Source organism: Microtus oregoni, unplaced genomic scaffold (genome assembly GCF_018167655.1).
Source record: "Microtus oregoni isolate MIOR12 unplaced genomic scaffold, Mior012 000002F_ref0000024, whole genome shotgun sequence".
In the NCBI taxonomy this organism is placed as follows: domain Eukaryota; kingdom Metazoa; phylum Chordata; class Mammalia; order Rodentia; family Cricetidae; genus Microtus; species Microtus oregoni.
In genome coordinates this window covers 88580588-88594258 of record NW_024543061.1, presented here as the reverse complement: position 1 = coordinate 88594258, position 13671 = coordinate 88580588, and the positions used below count along the sequence as shown (strand labels likewise).

The following is a 13671-nucleotide window of genomic DNA, read 5'->3' as shown; positions in this document are numbered from 1 at the left end:
TGAATCACGAATTGCTGTTTCTTGCTCAAATGTTAGCTATTTTGTATAAGTTAGCCTTCTGATATAAGGTATTGATTTTTATGGGCAGGAGGGCTGACTTCCTACTGCTGCTCTGTTTTCCAGTATGCACTGCCTCTTCAGCTGGTGACTCACCAGACCATGACAACCTGGATGGAGATCTTTCGGTCCATCATTGATAGGACGGTCCCTCCGGTATGCCGGGGCTCTGAGGGTTTGCTCTTTGAAAAACAAAAACCATTGTCATATTAACTAATAAAAGTAATATAATACATAATTAATAATGTTCACTTTTAGAAAGTCAGATCACCAAGCATATTAAAACAGTAACTGTTTGCTTAAACTGGTTAAAACATTTTAGACCTTGCTACATATCTCTCTAGTTTTTTTTTTCTGCATGCATATTTAGAATTTTACTTATAAAAATAGTACATGTAGCTATTCCTTCATATTTTTTTGTCAAAAATGAAATATATATATATATATATATTACTACTTTCGTGGTTATAACTTTTTTAAATTAATTTTTATTTTATATTTAAAATTTTTTAGTGTGTGTGTGAGTGTGTATAGGTGCTATGTTGTGTGGGAGTACACCATGGTGTATGTGTAGAGGTCAGAGGACCCTTGTGGGTCTTTCTTTCCACTTTGTGGTTCTTGGGGTTCAAACTCAGACCATCAAGGTTGGTAGTAGACACCTTTACCTACCTAACCATCTTGCTGGCCCTCGACTGTTTTTATACTGTCATATTTATGGAATGCCTCATTGCTGGATATTTGGGTGGTTTTAATGTCTAAGCGTTTATCTTTAAGAATGTAGTTTAGTGCTTGACTGGAGTGGAACTCAGTGGCAGAGTGGTTGCTTCCTGAAAGTGTTGGGCTTTTGGCGGACTGTGCAAAGCAGAAACAGGGCTTAGGCGTGTACTTTGAGTGACAGGTAGAAAAAGTATCTCAGTGTGGTCTGTGGTAGCAACAACAGTACCTTTTCTTCTGTCAAATTAATCTTTGTATTTTAAAAACTTGAGTTGGCCTGAAAATGTTTGCTATTCTTTTTGTGTCCATATCTTTTATTTATTTACGTATTTAGGTTGAGTCCAGGGCCTTTCACATGCTAATCATACTGCTCCTTGTTGTCCTCATCTTCTCCTTGTTATTTCAAGTTTTAGTATGTCCATACAGGCAGTACACAGTGCAGAGAGTTTTGGCAACAATCTTGTTGTGTTGCCTACATCAAAACTCAGAACCTTCTCATTCTCCCAGAGTTCCTCCAGCGGCTTGGTGCTTGGTGTTTTGTTTCTGCTCACTTGCTTCCCTTGAAGATCAGTGCGAACGCCAGCACTGCTTGGAAAGATTTACTTATTTTATTCCTAACTAATTGTGGCTTGATCTATACCAATATTTATGCTGTTTTTGTAAACCAACCTAGGAAAAACAATCTGATTTGGATGTTTTTCCCCCTTAGGAGACTCTTCAAATTGATGAGGATGACCGGCCAGAGCTGGTGTGGTGGAAGTGTAAGAAGTGGGCTCTGCATATCGTTGCTCGGCTCTTTGAGCGGTACCAGTCCACTTATTATATTGACGCTGTTACAGCTGGTGTCTTGGTATTGGGTATACTAGAACTGAGTGGCTCCCTGATGTTCTACAGAATATGATTTCCTTTTCCTTAAAGACATAGAGAGTAGCTGGGCATTGTGATGTATACTTTTATTCTAAGTCTTAGGGAGCTGGAGGGAGGAGGATCACAAATTCAAAGCCATTCTCAGCTACGAAGTGAGTTGCAGGCCAGCCTGACCTATAGGAGACCCTGCCTCATACAACCAAAAACACAGAGGGCAAAGCTTAACCAACTGTTCAAACTAGGCTTGTGCCAACTGTCTTAGAAGTCATTACAGAGTGTGTAGCCTTTTCTGGCTCTTTTCTCCTCTGTGTAAAACATGGAAAACATTTTTTCCCCCATTGGAAATATCCAGAAATTATCTAAGAAGGTGCACGTGGATACTTGGCTCCATAAGAAAGTCAAATTTAATTTTAAAAGCTTTTATTGAAAAGCATGTCAAGTATAACTTTTTTTTTTTTAATCCCTTCTAGGAGTTAATTGGTTTAGAAGTTAAAGTTTCTGTACAAAGTGTTAACTGTGCTGTAGAGTCCAGGAGTTCCTCCTGATATGTATTGTGTCTAGTGGAAAAAGAGAATGTGCTAGTTTTCTGGCCCAGTAGAATACATCTTTTGATATCTGTGTTTAAACTAGCAAGGATGCTTTGTTTTTAAACTTCACAGTATTTAGATGTGTCTTTTTCAAATTTTTAGGTATGGAAGCCCGGGAAATGTCACAAAAGAATACTTCGAATTTTCTGAATTTTTTTTGAAAACCTATGCAGTCGGGATTCAGCAGGTAATAAACTTATGGTTATTTCCGAGTGCTATTTCCATCTGTTTTAAAGTAGCTTGCACACTTACAGAGGATGAAATGGCAGCTGTGGAGGCTGATACAGGGCAACTAGCTTGAGAACCCAGAGTCCTCCATCGGCTTCCACCCCAGCTGCCTTCACGACTCTTCGACCTAGAAGGAAGCCTCGGATGCTGATGTAGCCTCTGTCTTCTTAGAAATTTCGTATGTCTTTGAGCTTTCCCTTGTTTATTTGAAGATTTATATACTATGAATAAATCTATTTCAGGAGTAGCCAAGCTTTTAGACATTAATGAAGACTTTCAGTTAAGAACATACATGTGTTCCTAGAAGTTGGAGTATCCATTCCACATGAGGAAAATGTGGAACTCATGAGACTGTTGCTGTTAATACTTGAAAACTAAAAATTGACGGTGGACTCTGATTGGTTCACCAAATATTGCCAAACGAATCATGATATGTTTGCCATTTTTTAAAGTGAGTTGGTAATAGCTCTGCCAGGGCCTTTGTGGGAAAGCCAGGACTGTTTAATCACACACAGTCCAAGACTTCAATGATACAGAAAGTGTCTATAGATTTTTCATAATATCTCGGTAATGTGAAATTAAGAATTTCAGGTGGAAGGGTTTCTGAAAGGTGCTTTGATAGGGTGCCCATGAGGTACTCTATAGAGGAAATTAGTAAATAAAAAAAATGAAATTTTCTGTCTAGATATTCAAAGCAGATACCAGCCTGATCTGGAAATGAATCAGTTGTGTCTTTGGTTCTGTTGTGCTGCTGCTAAACTTCAAGAAGTGTCTTAATGTTGATGTCTCTTGAAGTGTGTTTACAATTTTCTTGTTATTTAAGCATGCATGTGTACATACTTGCATATACTTGTATTAAAAAAAATAAATTCCATGTCCATGTGTCTTTGCCAGAAATGTTACCTAAGACATATCCTCTTGATATTTAAAATTAGTTTCTTTGCCAAAACTGTCATTGGCTGCTGTCTTGAATCTCCACTATTGCTGCTGTGAGGACCAGCCCACAGCAGCTCAGGGATTGAGGGGGATCCAGCGGGGTTGGAGAACTAATCAGTCTCCTTGACTTTTCTCTCTGAGAGGGTAGAACTTAATTTTCTGGGACCAGAAAAAAAGGGAAACACACAGACACACAGACAGACATACACATGCACAGACATACACACATACACAGACACACATGCACAAACACAGACACACACACACGCACAGACATACACACATACACACACACACGCACAGACATACACACATACACAGACACACATGCACAAACACAGACACACACACACGCACAGACATACACACATACACACACAGATATACACACATACACAGACACACACATATACACGCGTGCACGCACACACACACATACACACAGACATACACACACACACAGACATACACATAATACAGTCACACAGACAGACAGACAGACACACACACACACACACACACACACATCCCTCCAGCGTGTCAGGCTCTCACCTAGACTGCTGATGAAGAGAAAGCCGTCGGCAGGTCAGAGACACTGAAGCAATGCGGAGCAGGTGAATGACTGGACGGACAACAGGCACACGGGGACTATTCTGAGAACCAGAGCTTAGCTCTTCATCTTACTGTTCTTACCGTGTTTGTTCTGCTTTCCTTCTTTTCTGCTCTGTTTTTCTACCCTGATGCTTCCCTTCTCTCTGTTCTCTAGCTCTTCTACACCTTTCCTGGTGTTTTCCTTCTCTCTGTTCTCTAGCTCTTCTACACACCTTTCCTAGTGTTTTCCTTCTCTCTGTTCTCTAGTTCTTCTTCTACACCTTTCCTGGTGTTTTCCTTCTCTCTGTTCTCTAGTTCTTCTTCTACACCTTTCCTGGTGTTTCCCTTCTCTCTGTTCTCTAGCTCTTCTACACCTTTCCTGGTGTTTTCCTTCTCTCTGTTCTCTAGTTCTTCTTCTACACCTTTCCTGGTGTTTTCCTTCTCTCTGTTCTCTAGTTCTTCTACATCTTTCCTGGTGTTTTCCTTCTCTCTGTTCTCTAGCTCTTCTACATCTTTCCTGGTGTTTTCCTTCTCTCTGTTCTCTAGTTCTTCTTCTACACCTTTCCTGGTGTTTCCCTTCTCTCTGTTCTCTAGTTCTTCTTCTACACCTTTCCTGGTGTTTTCCTTCTCTCTGTTCTCTAGTTCTTCTTCTACATCTTTCCTGGTGTTTTCCTTCTCTCTGTTCTCTAGTTCTTCTTCTACACCTTTCCTGGTGTTTTCCTTCTCTCTGTTCTCTAGTTCTTCTTCTACACCTTTCCTGGTGTTTTCCCTCTCTCTGTTCTCTAGTTCTTCTTCTACATCTTTCCTGGTGTTTTCCTTCTCTCTGTTCTCTAGTTCTTCTTCTACACCTTTCCTGGTGTTTTCCTTCTCTCTGTTCTCTAGCTCTTCTTCTACACCTTTCCTGGTATTTTCCTTTTCTCATGTCTTTATTTTTTTCCCTTAAAGCTCATATATCCCAGTAAAATCTTTCAAGGAATATAAAAATTACTGTGTGTTTATATACTGTTTTTCAAATGAATGATTACAATGAATACGAGTAAAAGACAACATATTTTTCACATCCCTTACAACTCGGAACAAGTTGTTCCAAGAACTCACCTACATTCATGTCCATGTTATAGATTAACAGAGTGTAAGCAAGCAAGGTATTTTTCTCAGTCAGTTCTTTTGCTTGCAGGCTGCATTTTGTGGTTGCAAAGAAAAGATCAATTTTATTATTTGTCTTAAAAGGTAATCTTGCAAAAAAATTTTAAAGGAATCACAAATGTAGACTTTTATATGTGGGAAGCAGTCAGCTCTACTTTAAATCCTCAGGGTGCATGCCACTCATCGACAGTGTTTATATCAGGAGGGCAGAAATGGGTGTAAGGAATTAATGTTACCCTTGATTACCAATCCAGCTTAGCAAGAAAGGTGCGTCATCTAAAAACAGTCAGGCTGCCGCTGTTCTTGTTTCCTGACCTCAGTGAGTTCCTTGCTCAGCTATTAAAAGTATGCCTTTAAATCGTTTTCCAAGATTTTTTTTTAGCCTGAAAACCATTAACAAATACATGTTAATCTAATGTTAAATTATTTTTTTTAAAGCTTCATTTTAGCTATGATGCACACAAAATCCTGTGAACACACCTCCCAACATTAAGATTACAAGAACTTGAGCTAGCTGGGCTTCTGGGACTCAGTGTTTTTCTTAATCATTAATCTTAACCTCAGTCTATACGGCTCCTCAAGAAAAACTGGCTGTGTGACATACATTTACTTGTTCTAGTTTTTTGTCCTCTATGGCCTCTGCTTTATCAGGGGCAGGGCAAGGGCAACACCATATCTTGCTTTTATCTATATTAATTTTCCCACTAAGCTAACCTTTGTCATAATCCCTAACTATATCTATTAAAGACCCTCAATCATCCAAGTCTTCTTTAAACTATTATTGTATAAAATCATTGCTTCAGTTAAGCGGTTCAGCTTAAGAGGAAATAATCTTCATAATAATTCACAGGTAAAACTGTAGAAGGGGATTGTCCATGAGATAAACCCACTGTGTTAAAGACAGTGGGGATCTCTCTACATCCATTCACACCACGGCAGATACCAGAGAAAAATGTCAGTGGCAAACATGCAGAGACACAGCAGGAGCAAGAGACATTCTGGGGCTGAGGCGCTTGGGGCCTTGCATGCTGGTGGACTGATCCCTGGTGCCATTGTCACTGCTGCTCCTCTGACATGGCACCACACTTGTGTGCACCCAGCTGTATCAGGACAGTCCTGTTCAGTATCCTGTATCAGGACATCCTCTCAGCTGCCATCGCAGGAGCTTCTAGGTGGCCGTTGCACTCAGACCAATTTTGTTAACCTAAATTTTTAGGTGCTTGGGCAAAATTCATATTCTGGTTTATAAATTTTGTACTTGTTTTGAAAGATTTAGCAACTCTCTCATAAGCTTGACACGATGACGTGGTGGGGGCCAGGATATAGGATGCTCAGGAGCCTTGTGCTGTCTCTGTAGGCCCTTGAGTCAGTCATAGATGCTTTTCAAGATTCTTTCTTATAAACACGATTATAGCCGGCCCATAAGAAAAGTTAACTTTGTGTTATGTTACAGAGATTGTCTGTGGCCTAAGATTATAAAATACAAATATCCTACATTTTCTTCTAGAAACTCGGTGCTTAGGGTTTTTAACTGCTAAAGTATTTACCTATCTGGAGTTTATTTTGGTATGAAGGTTAGTTAAGAATCTAATTACTTCAAAGGATAATTGGTGATGAGAGAACTATTTTTAGAATAGTGTTTATCTTCTGGTTAAGGTCTGAGCTTTGGTGCTGCTGGTTCTGTGTGAACATGTGCTGCTGTTATATAAAATTTTGAAATGTTTATTTACTCAGTCAGATCTGTAATTTTACTGAAATTAGGAGAAAGTAGCTGTCTTAGTCAAAGTTCTGTTGTGAAGAGACACCATGACCATGGCAACTCTTACAAAGGAAAGCATTTACTTGGGCTGGCTTACAGTTCAGAGGTTTATTCCATTGTCCTAATGGCAGGGAGCAGGTGGCGCTCAAGCAGGCACGTTACTGGAGAGGGAGCTAAGAGTTCTACATCGGGATTGGCAGGCAGCAAGAAGAGAGAATGACACTGGGTCTGTCTTGAGCATCTGAAACCTCAAAGCCCACCACCAGTGACAGATTTCCTCCAACAAGGCCACACCCCTAAGAGTGCCACACCGAGGAGCCTACAGGGGCCATGCTCATTCCCGCCACCACACTAGCCTTGGACTAGAACATAGACTTATTCTGAACAGCATATGGGTTAGAAGAACAAATGCCTAAAATTCAGTGAGGCATCTCTTAGCTCAGTGTAACATACAGCCCTATCTAAAAAGTAAAATGCCTGCGTGAGCTTTCTCACAGTATCTCCCCCGTCTGTTTGCACAGTATTCCATGTCACGCCTCAAATACTCATTTGCTCTTTAACACAGTAATTGCTCTATCTTCATCCCTTCCAATCCCCACCTATTTTCCTACAGGTACTACTAAAAATTTTAGACCAATACAGACAGAAAGAATATGTAGCCCCCCGTGTTCTTCAGCAAGCATTCAACTATCTCAACCAAGGGGTTGTCCATGCTGTGACCTGGAAGCAGATGAAGCCGCATATACAGGTTGGTGTTGGTGGTGGCTCTCTAAACCACAGCCAGTTAAGTTGGGTTTTTCTGGTGGAAGCAGGTGTTGTTTACTCCTATGGTTTCTGTTTAATCTCTGTTTCCACTAACAACAATTTCTAACAAGTGCAGTCTTACATTACGAAGGGCTTCCAAAGTTTAAGCATTTCAGAAGAGAGAGATCTTCAGGTTTGTGAACTGGGAGGGTTGGCGTCAGGTGTCATTCAGTCATTCATATAGCCTTGGTTTCTGTTCTGTTAAGGGAGTTTTTAAAAAGTAATTTAACTTTATTTTATGTGCAATGGTGGGAGGGTGGCAGATCATCTGGACCTGGAGTTACAGAGAGTTGTGAGCTGCCTTGTGGGTGCTGGGAGTTGAACCCGGGTCCTCCAGAAGAACAGCCAGTGCTCATAACCACTAAGTGAGCCATGTCTCCAGCCCCCTGTAGTATCTTTTAAATTTGTGAACTGTGGGCTCTTTGTAGCTATTTGCCTATGTACTGCGATTAAGTAGTGGTAATTTCTTTGCAATAAAGATTGTTTTCATTTTGCTTCCTTTATACCTGTAATTGTAAGGGTGACATGAAGTATGAAATAGCGTCTTTTCCTTTGGACTTATTTTTACATTGCTTCACATAGAAAGTTTCAGGAAAATACTGACCTTTAGGCTGAATTTCAACTAAGTGATAAGAATTGATCCTTTTTTAAAAAGATGTATTTAATTTATTTTTATTTTGTTTGTGTGGACATTTTGCTGCATTTTTCTCTGTGAACTGTGTGCATGCCTGGTGCCACAGAGGTCAGAAAGTCTTTGGGTCCTCTAGAACCGGAATCAGAGGTGGTTAGGAACCTCCATGTGGGTGCTGGGAGTAGAACCCAGGTTCTCTGGAAGATTGCCAGGCCACCCTTCTAGCCCAGGCCATGTTTTTATATGAGAAGTAACTAGAATAGAAAGGGCCTGCTTCAGCTTGGCTGCTGTTCACAGACTGCTTAGGGAACTTCCTCTCTGGAACACACGGCTGTGCAGTAGAGCACTGGTGCTTTGGAGATGGAGCAGAAAAGGCACAAATGTTGTTGTATTGATGCTTGGGACCAACATGGACATATGAAGCATTTTCAGAATGAGAACTATAACAATAGTAAACCAGAACCCTGGTGACATTTTTCTTCCACAAGAAGTCAAGGTGTATTTAATGTTGGTCTGTTAGTGAAGTTCTGTTGGCCCTGTCCTTACTTCAAGGAACATCACTGTTTTTCTCAGCTCCTAGCCTCCGGCTTCTACGTGTTCAGTCTGTCCTCGCTGATGTGAATGCAGGCTGGGAAGCATTACTGTACCTCTGGAAAATCTGATGTCATGAGTCTTGCTGGAATGGCCGTACTCAATTGTGTTGTTTGTTTCTCATCTTAGAATATCTCTGAAGATGTGATCTTTTCTGTGATGTGTTACAAAGACGAGGATGAAGAGCTGTGGCAAGAAGACCCATATGAGTACATAAGGATGAAATTTGGTAATTGAGATGAGTTTTCCTTCATCAATTCCTGAATATATAATTATGACTAAATTTATATTCCCAAGCAGTCTGCTCTGTATGGTGAACTCCGAAATTCAGAAAAGTTTGATGTTATTTTGCACCAAGGAGCTTGATGCTTTTGAGTGCAGGAGATGAAAGAAGCCTTATTCATCTCTTCCATCAGAGCTGAGGCCCCTGCTGAGTGGTTTGTTACCTAGACTGTGTGAGTGAAATGGAGGGACCAGTTTTCTGGGCTGTGTTACCACATAGCACTCATTCTGGGATAATTGTGGTTCGTGCTGTTTAAAGAAGCACCTCAGCTTATTTCCTTCCCCTCCTTTGGACTACATATTCCACCAGGAATAGGATTTCCTTCATCAGCCTCACATGGCTTGCATCTTTCTGGAAGCTGTAGTACTGAGTAGGTTGCCTGGTAATGACTCCCGCTTTCTCTGGGTAAAGCCCTGTGCAGATGTTGTTATGTGTAAATCTGCTTCCCATCGCTGAGGTACGTCAGAGCAGGAAGGCTGTCGTATTTATTTCCTCTATTTTATATTCTTCTTTCCTTTCTCATGTCTATATTCTCCTGGTCTTGATCGGCACAACTAAGGTATGTTGACGGTGCTGTGGGAAAGTTGTTTTACTGTTTGAGTCAGGTGCGTAGAGTTCCATATTGCAGGTTAAACTCCTGCCAGGGCCCCCCTTGTGGGACCTCAAGCGACAGAGCTCAGCATGCTGGCCAGGGAGCAAGGGAAGGGGCAGCACTGGCCGTCTCCATTCTCTCTCCATTCTGCCGTTTCCTTTGAAACGTCCTTGTCCTGTGCAGGATTTGTTTCCTCCTCTTCCTCGTGTCCGCCCTTTCCTTGTTTGCTTTGACAGCATAATGAAGTCATTCTTCCTTCTGTTTAAGGCTTTGTGAGATAGATAGGTTCTCACTCACTTGTCCAGTCAGGCCCAGAACTTTCTGTGTAGGCTGGGCTCAGATCTCTGAGTGCTGCATTTGTAGGTGTATACCATCTTGCCTGGAGAGGTGTGCTGGGATTGAGTCTAGGGCTCTGTGTGTGCTAAGTCTACACTGAGCTAACCTCCAGCCCTAGAGCTTTCTTCAGATGGTTACCATTTCCTATTTTATTTTTAAGACATTTTTATCTATGAATGTGTGGATGCCCGAGAAGGTCAGAAGACAGTGTTGTGTTATTCCTTAGAGCTGTACTGAGAGGTCATCGTGAGCTGCCTGATGTGGGTGCGGGGGAACTGAACTCGGATCCTCTGGAAGAGCAGCAAGTGTTCTAAACCACTGAGGCATCTCTCCAGCCCCAACTTTACTGCTCAGCTGTCCCTCCTCCCCCATGTTAACTGCTCAGCTGTCTCTCCACCTGATGTTAACTGCTGAGTTGTCCCTTCACCCCCATGTTAACTGCTCAGCCGTCCCTCCTCCCCCATGTTAACTGCTCAGCTGTCCCTCCTCCCCCATGTTAACTGCTCAGCCATCCCTCCTCCCCATGTTAACTGCTCAGCCGTCCCTCCTCCCCCATGTTAACTGTTCAGTTGTCCCTCCTCCCCATGTTAACTGCTCAGTTGTCCCTCCACCCAATGTTAACTGCTCAGTTGTCCCTCCTCCCCCATGTTAACTGCTCAGTTGTCACTCCACCCCATGTTAACTATTCAGTTGTTCCTCTTCCCCATGTTAACTGCTCAGCCATTCCTTCAGCCCTTCTTTTCTTTTGACTTTGTGAATGAGAGTCTCTCTCTGTTCTCAGGCTTACCTGGAACTTGCAGCAGTCTAGGCACGGCCTCCCCACCACTGGATTATATGTGTGTGCCACCATGCCCAACGTCTTCCTTTTTCCTCCAGCCCTGTTTGTTTTGTAATGTACAGTGTATTTACTTAACTTTTAGAAACCTAACATTATTTAATTTATTCTTTGTTTTGGTAAACATTTTTTTTTTAAATATAACAACTAATAGTTCTAGTATCTTTTACCCTCTTATGTTTGCTCCCAGCCTGCTTGCTATAGTGGGTAATTACAGATTTCTCCAACTAGGGCTGGAGTTAAGAGAACTGGATGCTTTTGCAGAGAATCCAGGTTTAATTTCCAGCACTAACAAGGTGGCTCACAACTATCTGTAACTCTAGTTTCAGGGGGTCTGACACCCTCTTATAGCCTTCCTGGACAACAGGCATGAGGGGTATCCTGACATTCATGAAGGCAAAATCTCATACACATGTATTTTTAATTGCAAATTGGTTAGAAGAGTATTGGCAACTGAAAAAGTCACCGAGGAGCTTTCCCCTTGCGTATTCTCTCCTGGGATGATCGAGAGGTCCTGCCAGTCATTTGACACAGGCACTGTTTTCAATAATGACCACAGGGAAGAAATCACTACATTCCTGTCTAAATGTATTGATTAATACTAAAACTGGTGGTTTTACCATATTCTGTAATCAGATTTGTTCAGTTCCCAAGAATAATGGTTTTAGATTTGGTAGAAGCTGACCTGAGCTCAGGCTTTGATGCTGTGGAGGTGTGAGGTGAGCACCACAAGCTTGCATCCCTGTGTTCCTGTGGCTCAGCCTCTATGAGAGGCAGTGTTTTCACCTGTGAGCAGGATACAGCGACAGTACTGTGAAGACCGATTAGGGAACTGGAATCCTAGTGTAAAGTTGTAGTACAGTACACAGCATGGAGTGGTACTAAGTGGGGAGGTGTGGGAGGGGCTTTGGAGACAGTGTTTCTCTGTGTAGCCCTGGCTGTCTTTGTTTTTTTTTATTTTTTTATTTTTTTAAATTTATTTACTTATTACGGATTTCTGCCTCCTCCCCGCAACTGCTTCCCATTTCCCTCCCCCTCCCCCGATCAAGTCTCCCTCCCTCATCTGCTCGAAGAGCAATCAGGGTTCCCTGACCTGTGGGAAGCCCAAGGACCGCCCACCTCTATCCAGGTCCAAACTGCCTAGGCTCCCATGAATATTAACCTTCATCAGGCGATGAAAGGAGACAGAGACAGAGACCCACATTGGAGCACCTGGCTGTCTTTGAATTCACTCTGTAGACCAGGTGGGCCTCCAAGTCATAGAGATCCACCTGCCCCTGCCTCCTGAGTGCTGGGAGTAAAGGCATGCACCACCACCAGCAAGTTTTCAAATTCTTAATGACACAGCCTGTTGTGAAACTGTGAAAGTCTCCATGGTCTTACGTAGCATTTAAGAACGTCCCATTCAACACAGACTCCGTCGGATGCTGTAAAGGGCCAGGTCCTCCTAGAGTTCTTCCCCTGCTGTCCCCTCTGCCTGCCTGCTGTGGTCCATCCATGTAATCTCTGTCTCTTTCTTGCTGTGTATGCTTCCGTGTTCGATCCTTTATCCCTGGAGTCTAGAGCAGTGCCTGGCATAGAACACTCGGAATAAGTGTCTGTTGCATTTTGATAGAGGTGAAGTACGTTCCCTGTGTTCAGGAAAATAGATACCCGAGACACAGCTGCTTTCCTTACTCTTACCTCTTGAAAGGATGAGCACATGGTGTTTGCTAAACATGCTAAATCATAAATTAGATTATGCATCAAAACCATGGGATCACAACCTTAACATCTGGGCAGGTTTAAATCTGTATGATAAAGAGTTGTATTTTTATTAACAAGATTTACTTGGACATTTTAGATATTTTTGAAGATTATGCATCTCCCACCACCGCAGCCCAGACTCTCTTGTACACAGCTGCAAAGAAAAGGAAAGAGGTATGCAGTCGTTCTTAACCGAAAAGTAGCTTGTATTATTTGGCGTTCTAACATGTCCTCAATATTTATTAATTTATATCATTATTACTTACAACTTACACTTTAAATAGTTTTTTAAAGTAAGGGATTGAAATATCTTTGATACCGTTTTGAGTTTATAGTTGATGAATAAAACACAGTAAAATGGCTTTAATTTTGAAAATTAAATTTGAAAATGCACATCATATTTAACATGGTGGTGATAAGATGGAGATTCATGCAGATTGAAATGGATTCTTCTATTTCTTTAGGTGTTGCCAAAAATGATGGCGTTCTGTTATCAAATACTAACAGACCCGAACTTTGACCCTAGGAAGAAAGATGGAGCCTTGCATGTGATTGGTTCCCTGGCTGAGATCTTGTTGAAGGTTAAGACTATCAGTTTCTTTTTTTTTTCATATGTTGGAAGGTATTTGTGTAGTGTTTGTGTGATAGTGTGTGTTCATGTGGTTTGGAGGCCAGAGTGAGGTGCCTTCCTCTATGGCTCCCCTTATTTTTATTACTTACTTTTATGTGTATGGGTATCTGTCTGCATGTGTGTCTGTGCACATATGTGTGCCTGGTGCCTGAAGAGCTACAAGAAGGTGTCAGACTCACTGAAGCAGGAGTTACAGATGGTTATGAGGTGCCATGTGAGTACTGAACTGAACTGGGGTCCTCTGGAAAAGGAGCCAGTACTCTCCACTGCTGAGCTCTCTCTCCAGATGCTGTTTATTTTTAGACAGGTCCCTCATTAGCTTGGAACTTACAATTGC

General features: G+C 41.8%; 1 protein-coding gene across 2 annotated transcripts in view; it reads left to right on the top strand.

The window, feature by feature from the left end:
• The window catches only part of Ipo8 (importin 8), a 64139-nt gene that overhangs the window by 19735 nt on the left and 30733 nt on the right, over positions 1–13671 (top strand). For both annotated transcript variants that reach the window (XM_041639595.1, XM_041639587.1), the window contains exons 6-12: positions 124–213; positions 1481–1575; positions 2328–2412; positions 7499–7633; positions 9041–9140; positions 12801–12877; positions 13168–13284. In XM_041639595.1, the coding sequence (XP_041495529.1) occupies positions 124–213; positions 1481–1575; positions 2328–2412; positions 7499–7633; positions 9041–9140; positions 12801–12877; positions 13168–13284 (699 nt within the window). The remainder of the gene's footprint in view (positions 1–123; positions 214–1480; positions 1576–2327; positions 2413–7498; positions 7634–9040; positions 9141–12800; positions 12878–13167; positions 13285–13671) is intronic.